Source organism: Lontra canadensis, unplaced genomic scaffold (genome assembly GCF_010015895.1).
Source record: "Lontra canadensis isolate GAN:19392208 unplaced genomic scaffold, GSC_riverotter_1.0 scaffold1, whole genome shotgun sequence".
In the NCBI taxonomy this organism is placed as follows: Eukaryota; Metazoa; Chordata; class Mammalia; order Carnivora; family Mustelidae; genus Lontra; species Lontra canadensis.
Genome location: NW_022630995.1, coordinates 70978393 through 70990550, shown reverse-complemented (window position 1 = coordinate 70990550; position 12158 = coordinate 70978393). Strand labels below are relative to the sequence as shown.

At 49.3% G+C, this 12158-nt stretch overlaps 1 protein-coding gene across 3 annotated transcripts in view; it reads right to left on the bottom strand.

Moving 5' to 3' along the window:
* The window catches only part of SETD7 (SET domain containing 7, histone lysine methyltransferase), a 45321-nt gene extending 39189 nt beyond the window's left edge, over positions 1–6132 (bottom strand). The window contains exon 1 of one of the 3 annotated variants that reach the window (XR_004382648.1): positions 5595–6132. Coding sequence is in view for 2 of the 3 variants with exons in the window: in XM_032857344.1 (XP_032713235.1) it covers positions 5595–5634 (40 nt within the window). In the remaining variant the exon portion in view is untranslated. The remainder of the gene's footprint in view (positions 1–5594) is intronic. The other 2 variants (XM_032857344.1, XM_032857337.1) reach the window with 2 other exon arrangements.
* Between the last annotated feature and the right edge of the window lie 6026 nt (positions 6133–12158).

Here is a 12158-nt window from a genome sequence, read left to right as displayed (position 1 = left end):
TTTCTGAATAAAACACCACAGGTGCATCCCCAGTGGTGGAAAATTAGAGAAAATTTAAAGTGTCATATGGACACTTCACATGGAACATGCTAAAAGCACCTGAGGGGCAGTACTGATCCCAACGGAGATGAAAGCAAAAACACTCAGTCCCATCCCGTGAAGGATGCTTATGTCAGTGTGTCTTTCAACAGGCCCGTGAAAAGTTGTCCCAACACCTTAGCCCCTAGCTGAGATAGGGACAGAAAACACGAGCCATTTCTTGGGTAACACAGTGTGTTTGGGAAGATGCGGATGCATGATGTTTCCCTCTCCCTCTATCAGTGCACAGCAGGCCCCTCTTGTTGGCTTGTTTTGTTTTCCTCTCATCTTTCCAAAAGGAGGACGATGTTATCAATGAACAGGATCAATTGAAAAGAGCTAGAAATTAAGTCCTGTGATCATTCGAGAATTCCACCCTGAATATTTAATAGCCTGGAGTGGTTTTCCTAGCAGTAGAACCTGGTATCTGAAACAACCCCAACAGTTAACAACAAAGAGACGTTCTGAAGAAAGTAATGTAGGGAAGAGAAGAGATTTGGTTGTTTGGCCCTCCCACTTCTGTTCAACATTAGAGCTTTTGTAGACGGTCTGGTATAGCTCTTGTTCAAGCACCACGTGGGTAACAGCATCATGGAATAGCTGTCTGGTCAGTTTTCGTCAATACCGCTGCTCTACAGAGAAGAAAAAAGTCTACATGCCTATTAGGCATCTGGCAATGGAGAGCATCCTTTCCTGTTATCTCAAGCACACCTCACAACAAGCCCTCACATTCCAAGCTCATCTCCTCATCTGAGGAAGCCCACGCCTTGCACCTGAGAAACATATGAACCACTTTGAACAGTGTTAATGAATACTGGAAGCCCCTTCCCCAATTCTTTCCATCTTTTTCTCTCCAGATAAGAGCAAACCAGCAGCATACCCTTTCTTTCCTGCTGCTGGTGGAAGAAGGTATCCCCTAAAGAGGTAGGTATTCTTGGGACCCAGGAAGAGAAGTGGAAGAAGCCTCTGGAATTACGATATTTCTCAAAAAAACACCAGGATCTCCAACAGCATGTCCTGCTTGCAAATTCCTATCACTTCCAAGTGTTACCTAACTCAAAGAGAAACACTAGTCCTCCTTGCTCTGATTGAGGTCAATTTGTAAAAATGCTCCAAGTCAGCCAACAGCCTTCTGGGCCAGTTCCCGATAAACAGAGGCTGAACACCAGACTCAAACAACAGGATAATTCACTGGAATGACTATTCTGCGTTGATAATACCGTCCCAGCCCAAGTGCTGTAGATCTGACCACAGCGTGATTTTAAATATTTATAGAGGTTAGAGAAGGAAAAAATGTAACAGTTTCATACTTTTACTTTTTCACTTTGTCCTAAAAATCATTATCTACTGAATAGTTAGAAAGTTAAAAACTCCCCCTCCAGTTACCTCTGAGCTTTTTTCTTAATCTGATGAGAGCCAGGCCTGTCTTCTGGGCAGTGATGGTCCATCTCCGCAAAGGAAATTCCCTCTGGGTCAGACACACCGCTGTTGACTGCCTCAGGCTTACCCACAGGAGATCTGAGAGTAGGGCTTGTGTGTGTATGTGCGTGTGTGTGCGTGCGCGCATGTACACACGCCTGTGTCTAGTGTGTTTCCTTCAGAACAAGATTTTGTTTGTGGTTTTGTAGAATAGAGCTGCTTAAAAAAGTAATAATAATAAAAGACAAACTGATTCTGTTTAGTGCAAAGAACAGGCCCCTCACGATGATGCATTTACACTGGGTGTTAAAAGCATACTTTGGTTTTTGAGAGTAATTCTTCATGAGAGCTCAATTACTAGTTGTGAGGATCATAATTTTAGTGCGTGGCCCACGGGGAAGGGGTGCTACCGGTGCACTTGGCATGCATTTTCCCCAAGTACAGAGCACGAGCCAGCCTTGTTAGAGACAGGCTGAGGAGCTGCAGACAGTGGAATACTGGCTTGCTTGTTTTCATCCTGGCTCCTTACTTTCAGACATTCTGATACTTCCTTTTTTTGGAGTATTTTTCCTCAGCATCTCCTATATTGCTCCAAGCCTTTCCTTTTTTTTTTTTTTTTTTTTTCCTGACTGCTTAACCACGTATCTGGATTATTTCAAAGAATCTTCTAGGTGATCCCTTATCCTGCTCACCATTGCTGGTTCACCTTCCCAGAGCAGAACTCTGCTCCTGTCATTCCCAGCTCTAAGAAGCCCCCATGGCCTCCCATGGCTTTCAGCACACAATCCACATTTTCAGCCTCTGATACACAGCCTCTTCCCCTGTCTTATTGTCCACTTTTCTCCCAGGCTCTCTGTTCTGGCAGAACTAAATGTTTAGTCTCTGAATGTGCCTCCATAATGACAAGATACCAACCTCTGTGTTCGCTCACTGAGGCCCCTTTCAACTAGAATCAACTCTATACCACCTCTTCTGGGAAATCTTTCTCCATCTCCCTCCCCAAGCTGGAAGTAATTTTTACTTCCTCTCAACCACCATAATTCATCTGTTTAGATAGATGTATTTAAAATTCTATTAGAGACCACAATGTATTCATCTTTGTTATCTACGGGTAGACAAAGAAATAAATCTAGTAATAAACACTACTTCCTACTGAACTAATGAGCCTGGAAGAGTTTTTAAAAAGCCACAGCAGGATCTCAGGTGGCTTTCTTGGGCCCTCTGAGGCCCGGGCTTGCTGCCTACCCAGCAGTAGTAAACAGCTACTCCCTCCACTGGCCACCTCCCCTTGGGATTCATCCACTCAGAGCCTAGAACTTCACCCAGGCTACCGTTCCACCCTGACAGAACCAACATTTCAACTCTACTCCTGCAAAGACCAATTTTTTCCCCAGGATAAATTGCTAAGGAAGAAGAAAAAGAGGAATAACGATGTCTGTTGGAGAGGCTGTCAGCTAAATTCTCTTCCCCCAAATACATTTTTCTGAAAGTCACTGAACTCTGTCAGAATCAAGCTCTCCAGGGATAAAAACTGATACTGAGTGATAAAAACAGTTACTGAGTATTGCATATATTGGACCGACTCACTAAAAACTAAAAAAAAAAAAAAAAAAAAAAGGGAAAAATGTGGGGAGACAGTCTGGTATGGTGGAGTGAGGTTCTGGAGGTCTAAGCCTATCTCCTACCTCGCTGAGTATCCCTGGATTAGTTCTTAACTCTTCTGTACCTCAGTCCCCTCCCCTGTAAAATTAGGATACTATTAGTGCCCACTTCATAAGACTGAGTGGATAACATGTGTGTGAAACATTTAGCACAAAGTCTGAACACAATAAGAACTAAACAATTACAGCAATGATCATAATAGGGAAGACAAAGGAACTGTGGAGACCAAAGGCTCTGTTTATGGAGCCTTTTACCAGTCTCCTAAGGACATGTTAGATGGTAAGCAAAGACTGTTACAGACGGCACTAGAAAGGCCAACACTGGCTGGAGAAAAGCCCACTGGTACAGTTCACTTCATGTATACACACACACCCGCTAGACAGAGTTTGAGCCTTAAATGCTTCTAAAGACTCTAAAAGATTCTGTCCTACTCTCATTGTTTACTGTCAGGTACAATGAGTGACCATGTGTCCTGGATTGCTCCCAAACATTCAAGGCTTGAACTAGTTGTGCCAGCATGAGCATTACTAGTGATCCCCTCACCCTCAAGCATATTCTTGATTTAGGACAGTAATGCATACAGTTGGTCCTATATAACAGATTCTTCCTTATTTATATAAAAGATTAACCAACAGACACATTTCTAAATCTGCTTGTTCACCTTCTGCAAGGAACCCAGGGGCCATGAACAACTGGGCCTTATGTTTCTAAACAGCTTCAAAAAGGAATGTGGTTTTTAACCTGGGGAGCACTGCCTGTGATCAAAGGTTTGCATTAAATTTTTACAAATAAAAATACGCTTTGAAGAATGAGAACAAGCCCTAACAATTTGAAGAGAGCACATGTTTTGTTTATCTTTCATAACATGAAGGCACAAGAAGTCAATAATTTAAATTAAATGAAGGCTTCCAATGGACTCTCTCAATCACCGTCTGTGGGGCCAGAAGCCCCCAACATTGAATTTGATTATTAGATAAATAGTTCTGTGAATTCACAACATTGTGAAATTAAAACAACAACAACTAACACTCTTTGAAGCTGGATAGAGAAATAATAAGTTTTAACAGTTACATCAGGATGGATATCTTCCAGAGAATTCAGAATTATTATTATACTTAATCTCACAGTAAGACCTCGAGATCACTGCAAAAGGAATCAATTGTTTTATGAAAACATAAAAATTGATTTCTTCTCCCAGTGTAGCAATAACTATATATCCTTATGCATTTGCACATTGTTGCTACTTTCGTTTTCATTACCTTTTGTGACAACTTGTTTATACAAATTAGATAGAAACCAGATTCAACCAAAATCTTAACGTTATTTACTTGGACGCTTGGTTTAAAATATTCTGGAATAATATCACACAACATTGCAAAACATCACGACGTGCTGTGGTGGAATCAAAAAAGTAAACATGCTAAAGAGTATTTTCCAGTACTCACTGTTACAAAATCATAACATCTCCTGATACAAACAACTAGATTGTATAACGTCCCCACCTCGCTTTTTAGAACTAGCAAAAAAAAAAAAAAAAAAGAGGTGGAGAAACTCAGCAAAACAAAGTGGCGAGAAAAGTCGGGGGAGGGGCGCTAGAAGAGAAGGGGCGGAGAAACACGACACCGAGGCGGTGGTATCACCCACAGCCAACGGCATGGAATTCAGAAAGTTAAGTGTCACCCAGCAATTTCGGTCAGGGCTTGCGGCGCGCCTGCACAGCGTGGCGGCGGCGGCACCCGAGCTCGGAAGCTGGAAGGGGGAGGGGCGGTTTGCCTGGGTTCGCTCGGGGGCAGCGGAGGGGCGGGCCTCCGGTCGGCGAGCGTTCAAACCCCGGGTCCGGAGCGTGGTGGTTGCCCTGCAATGATTTCATCTTTTCGGAAGAGCGGCCGCCGCGGCCGCGGCTGCCACGTGCCTGGGTCGGCCCCGTGCGCTGCGCCGGGAGACGAACCCGGACGCGGCCGCGGTCACCGCAGGTCGCAGCGGCGAGCGGAAGGAAAGGGCTGGCAGCCGGAGAGGGGCTCGGGTTGCCAAAGCCGGGCGGGAGGGAGCGCTCCGCGAGGCTGCGGGTCTCGGGGGGCTATCCTCCCGCGCACCCCCACCTTCCATCCCCAAAAGGGGGGAGGCCAGAGTGCGGGGCAGCTTCGCAACTCCCGAGGGCGGATGCGGGCGCTGGCCCGGCAGGCTGGAGCGGCCGTACCCTGCCGGCGGCCCCGGCCCCGCGGAACCCCGTTCCCGGCCTGCGCTCCGCCGCGCAGTGCGCGCTCCCGGCGGCGTGGCCGTGGCCGCCCGGCCCGTGCCCGAGCTGGGCAGCGGGCCACCCGCGTAGGGGACAGTGGGGGCTGCGGGGCCCGGCGTCGCGCCGGTCGCAGCCCGCCACTCCTTCCGCGTTCCAAGCCCTCGGCGCCTCCTCCCCCAGCCCCAGAGAAACGCTGTACCTTCCACCGCCTCCTCCACCATCTCGTCGTCGCTATCCATGGCGGCTGGGGACCTTGCCCAGCTCGGGGCCGCGCGGCTGCCTCCCGTCCGTCCGGGTGCTCCCGGCGGCTGAGCGAGCGCTGGGGCTGAACCCTGCGAGTTTGGAGGAGGAGGAGGAAGAGGAGGGGCAGTCGGGGCTGGTTCGCACTGCCTCCCCCTACAGCCCTTTCAGTTCCTTGGTCTTAAGCTGCTGCGGCAGCAGCGGTTCCCCCCCCTCCCTTCGCCCGCTGGCCCCTCGCCTCGGAGGCTCCGGGGTGCCGCCGTGACCGCCGCCGCCGCTGCAACTTTCTCCTGTAATACCCCCTCTTTGTTATCGAGCAGATGATCCGCTGACATCACCCAGCGCCGGTGCGCTCCCTCCCTCGCTGATTGACAGTTCCCTGTCCCTTCCCAGAAGTAAGGCTCCTTAAAACGAAAGGCGCTCCGGGTCCGCGCTGACTCTGCGCCGCAGCCGGCCAGCCCCCGGGCCCAGCGGGGTTTATCTTTTGCTTCTGCTCGGCTTGGTGCGCTCCGAGCGCGGCATGCGGTCGGTTGCACCGGGCTCCTGGCGGGTACTTGGGACAGCTGGGGCACCGCCCTCGGGGGGCTCAGAACTCCCGACCTCCAGCTGTGCGGGGGCAACTTGGAAGTCCGCCGTGCAGAGCCCTCCAGCCCCACCTCGGGACAGCCTCCGAAGAGCAGGGGAAGCCAAGGCAGCGTTTCTGACGCTCCAGCACCGCAACTTCCTCTCGCCCTCGCCCCCACTTCACCCCGTTTGCCACCCGGAGCTGCACGAGTGCGGCACGCAGGGGAGCGCAGGTGTCCCTGCGTCGCGGCATCACATCCGTGAGCAGGTTTCCTGGGTTCCAGGGGGTGACATCCAGTCCCGATTCCGCCGAACTGGGGCTCCCACCCCAGCGCACCGAGTCCCCACCGGTGATTCAGAAATTCAGAAATTCAGCAAATCCATACGGCAGCGGGCTCGCTATCAGGCAGGAAACACGCGGCGCGGAAGGCCCGGCAGGTTCCCCCTCGCGGTTGCGGTAATGGAAAAGGAGCCGCCGAGCGGAGCCAACGAGGAAGGACCCTCCGTCTGGCGCGCCGCCTCCTCGCGCCTTCCGCCTTGTACGTGTGATGCCCAGCTGTCTCCTTGTTCCTCCAAGGGCCAACCACTCCATAGATTCGGGCTCCTCAAGTGGAGAAAGTCACGGGGCACCCAGTTCCCGGCCCAGCCACTTAGACTCGTTATGGCATTGCCTCTTACAGGTGGCGGTAAAGGGCGGCTGTAAATAGCTGGTTGAGCGGATGCAAATGTACACAATGTCCCGTGGAATTACAGGGTGCTGCTCTGGGCATCTGCCAGGAACAGCCACGGGAGGAGGGGACAGGAGCGAGCAGAGAAAAGTTGCTCCATTTTGTTTCCTGAACAACAAATGAGACTTTCAGGATTTCAGCGTACTTCCAGCACCCGGGCGACCACGCCTTGTTTTTGGCTTTGTGCTTAAATGCTAGATATTTTTATCGAGTATTGTGAGTTTCTTCTTAAATTCATGTTCCCTTTGTGAAAAAAAGAACAATGCTAGGGACACTCGTACCATACACAGCCAGGAATTTCAATCCCTTTTCACTGCTTTAGAAACAGAGGGAAGGGTCCTGGACCAGGAAGGAGTTAGGACACTTGGGTCCTGGTGCAGCTGACCTGCAGGGGGGCCCTGGGAGTCCCCCGCCCTTGCCAGCCTGAATTCCTCCAGCAGGAGATAAGAGGCTTAGGCTACTCTGGTATAAGGCTGCTCAGACTTAGGCTAGACGACTCTGAGATCCCCAGTTTAGGGGAGAGCACGCAGAGGTCCCTTGGCTTAGGTTAGACCACTCTGAGTTCCTCCTGTGAGGCTATGCTGGTATAAGGATCCCTCCAGCTTAGTCTAGGCCACTCAGAGTTCTGCCAGCCTAGGCTTGACCACTCTGAGGGCGCCCCCACACCTCCTCCCCACCACTGAGGCTTGACCACTGAGCCCCTCCCCCCAGCCCCCTGGCTGAGGCTAGATTACTCTGAGGTCCCCTGGCTTAGACTACACCCCTGTGAAGTCTTCTGGCTCAAGCTGCACCTCCTTCAAGTCCTCCAGTGCAGATACCTGGGTTTTAAAGCCACACAGAGCTGTTCCTGCAGCGGAAGATGAAATAACCACTCCAGGTTACGTGGTCATTTTCAAACACGAACCACAGAAAGAGGAGTTTATTTCTGATTCTTTTTAAAACAAAAGCCATCAGGTACTGAGCTTAGTCATTCACTGGTTTTGAGTTTTATTTGTTCTTAATTCCGCCTTTTAAATAGATCATGTCCTCCCTTATGTATTCTATGGATGCACAAAAACACACCAGATCCTCATCTTCCTCTCCAGTTTACCAGGGGGCAAAAAAAGATGCTGAAGGCTAAAGGAAGCAAAAATAATTGATTCCTTTACCCAAAGGGAGCTCGAGCAGGTGAAAGGTGGGTTGGAAGAAATCACCCCTGACCACACACAGGTGGAACGATAGACATGCAGGCAGGTACGTGGGGGCGTGGGGAGAAGTCATATCCCAAGTGTCCGGCCCCAACTTTAGGTTCAGAGGAGGATGTCCGACTGTCCCCGGGTGCTGTGAGGTTCCCCACCCCCCCCACCCTGTCAAGTGTTCACTATCTACCCATACTTTGGAGCACCTGGAGACCTTCACCAGGCCCCCATCACTGAAGCAGGCCTCCTCTGGACTGTAAGTGTGGGGGTGGGAAGCCACTGGGCCTTCCTGTCAGAATGAGAAGCAGGGAATGAAAATTCCCTGAGAACCTTCCTCAGATTTGCACACGAGGCAGCCAGCAGTGGCAGTGGGGACACAGCCAGAGGCCCCTTCCCCTCCCATTCATCCCTGCTGGCTCTGGGCCCAGAGTTTAGGCAAAACAGTTTTAATGGTTCCCTTCACATACATTTACGTTTTGACAAATCATTCCATGCATGTTTCTGATCATCTTCTCGAGACTGCTTCTTATCTGTAGCTCCAGAACCCAGCACAGCACCTGGTACAGAGTGAAGGTGAAGCATTGTCCATGATGATTTTGCAGAGACGAATACTTTGTTTTCTATCAACAGGGCCGAGCCTCACAGACTGGATTGTCTTCCTGTGCTTTGGCAAAGTGCTTTGTTTTAGCTCCAGTCCGAAGAGCGATTTTGAGTTGTTCTACTTTCCCACATCTACCGGCCCCCAATATACTTCCATCGCATTCTTTCCTACAGTGTCCTTCATTGAGAGCTCATTTCATAAACCCTCTTTGCACTTGGCTCCCCGCCATTCTCCTCTGTCGTACTCTGTCCCCACCAATGTGGTCACGGGCTAGAAAATCAATCAAGCTCTTAATCACCATGTGCAGCGGCAGCAGCACGGCCCAGCTCCTAACTCAGCAGATCTAGGAACACCGCAGCAAGCGAGACCCACCAGGAGGAGGGGGCCCGCAAAGGACCCGGGACAGCCAGGGTCGGGGTGGGATTGCCTCTACGCTTCCATGGAGACATGACTTTTCTAAGCTGCTCGGTCTTGCTTCCTTGGCATCCCGGGACATACCCTTCTCTTCACACTCAGCTTGGGAAACGTAAGTCCCTCTTCCTCTGCAGTGAGCAGTCGCAATACTGAGTTATCTTCTTCATTTTACTGCCCATGTCCTTCCCCCAGAGAAGGCTGGTGCATGCTTATAAGACTCCTAGAACTCTTGCGATCAATATGTTTCTAGAAGCATCTTGTATTTTATGCATCTTCCTACATTTAGGGGCGAAAATTCTAGCAATTCATCACTATGCAATAAATGATTTGTGAAAAACCTAGTGGTAAGGGAGCTCATGGGAGATTCACTATTGCGGGTCAGTGTCCCCAAGCTAGTGACTCCAGGATAACTGATCCCTCATCCAGCCATGCTGGTAGGTCTGGAGGTCCCCCCCCACCCCCCACCATGGTCTTCTGAACCTTCACAATCTTGGGAAGCAGGACTGTCTCAGGTGTCCTGGGGGAACTGTGGCTGATACCCTGGCTCTGTTTTGATGATTTATTTATACCGCCAACAGGGAGACAAGAGCAGGATGGGTGAGGGAACTCTTAAATAAGCATCACGTCTTAATTTGGCACTGCTCACCCCTTAACTAGATTGTTTCCCACCGAGCTCGCCAGTTTGATTGAATTTTCACCCCATTTGTTTTGTATCCTTTAAGAGCAAACCATGCGACTGGGCAATTAAGCTCTCTGGACCTTAGTTTTTCCATCTGTAAGTGGGCTCTAGAAATTCTTCTCCTGGGGAAAGTTAAATAGAGCGTGAAGAGCCCCAGGGACGTGCACAGAAAAGGGAAAGGGGAAGAAGCCAGGGCAACTCTAACAGACTGAATATTCAAGACTCAAGTCATCTCAACTTCACAGCGCTCAGATCTGGGGTGTGAGAGAAATCTTTATCCTAGTCTAGGAAGAGAGACTTGGGCCATTCAGGAGAATCAAGGTGCTTCGATCCTGAATTACTGAGTCACTAATCAAGTGGCCGTGTTAGTGACAACTGCAGAAGCTGAAGGGAGGGGCAGAGAAGGGAGCATCGAGGAGAAGGTGTGGGGGAGGAGATGTGCATGAAAGGCAAGCACTTACAGCATGTGGTGCACAGCAAAGAGCAACAAGGAACATCAAGGGCACTGAATAAAGGTCCGAGGAACAAGGAAGAGATGGCGAAAATTCATCCTGCTGGAAATAGACATGACTGCAGTCATGAAGAGGACTCCCGAATTCAGGGTGACCTGATTTGATTATGGCAACAGGAAGAGCAGGAGAGGGCAGAATAATCTGACCTGAGGAACTGAACTGAATAATAGAGAAGACATCATAGTTGCTGTGGCATTAGAATACCTCGCATCACATTAAGCTTCTTTTTTTCTCTTTTGCTTGATTCTTGTTCTTGCAACATGTTAATGTCATTGCGGTATATCCAGTAAACTAAATTTAGATCTTCTGGGGCATGGGGGAAGGGAAGAGGCAGCCCAGCTCTCCCTATTTGGGTCCACTCTGGGCAAGTATTCTTCCTGTGCAGCGTGCCTGGTTCTTGTGGTCCTTGCGTGGTGGGATATGAAAATCCGTGTCGGGCTTGGGTCTGGTGAAGCTGCTGAGTGACATAATTTGAAAATAAAGGAGGAAAGAAAAGCGGGAAACAGTTTTCAAAGAGGGACCTGCTTTATTTTTTTTTTAAAGATTTTATTTATTTATTTGACAGAGAGCGATCACAAGTAGGCAGAGAGGCAGGCAGAGAGAGTGAGAGGGAAGCAGGCTCCCCGCTGAGCAGAGAGCCCGATGTGGGACTCGATCCCAGGACCCTGAGATCATGACCTGAGCCGAAGGCAGCGGCTTAACCCACTGAGCCACCCAGGCGCCCGAGGCACCTGCTTTAGAAATTACTTCGGAAAAATCAGTAGGATGCCGAAATTTGAAAAACACCATTACCGTCAAAACCAAATGCATTTTCCAAAGTATTATTTGCTTTTACTGCTTTATAAATTATTTTACCTGGTTATAATTCAGACTTTTAGGTTCTGCCATCATTCGTATGCAAATGAGACCATGGGTGGGGGTGGGTATGTTGTACATTCTATTGACATTACTGTATACTGAGTGAATAGAAGGGTATTTCCAGCTGACTTATTTGCCCCAAATGACCCCACATTCACTGAGGCCCTGATCTTGCCCTTCCTCAAATGGATTCACATTAACCAGACCTCAGAGACTGATGTACATACCCAAATTATGACCAACAGACTGGAATACCCACGTTGTCATGGCAAGCACAGTCTTCCTTGTGGATAAATATACTCGAGAAGGCAATTCCATCCAAATGTTTGCTTCGTTAGCCTAAAGTTAGAATAAATGAGATTAGTTGTGTGGTCCCCAAGAGAAATACTTCTGATATAATTCCTGAAATTATGAGACTGCCCAGCCACCCCACTCACCCCTGCTTAGGTGGCCCTGCCAGCCTTTCCTGAGACTTCGGGCTTCTTTTCCACCTGCTCTAGTCTCTTCAAACAGGTTTCTCCGCATAGCCTCCTGTATAGGCAACTAGGCAGATTTACACTTTTAAAGTCATAATCACATTCTATTTCTACCTTCCTGATATCAAAGTCAAGTTACTTTGATGGGGATTTGGGGTATCGCCAATTTCCTCAGTCACAAATTTAGTCACTGTCTCGGTTTAGTCCCTCTGAAGTCTAATCAAATCCCTTGTGTGTGTTGATTTTGCCAGTCTCACTTTCTGAAGGCAATGTGGTCTTAGAGAAGGACCACATTTTTGTTCCCTGGGCCACCAACAGCAGCCCAACCTGCCTTAGGTTGCTGAGCACTCTGGGTAAAGAGATCAGGCTTATTAAGATACGGATATTCTGGACTGTGATAGAGTCACCCATGTTTTCTCGAGCATCCAGCCAAAGGATATTTCTCCTCCTCTGTTGGGGAAGTTGCGAGGTTGACCTTTCGCTGTGATGACTTAGGCTGTAAAATGTCACCTT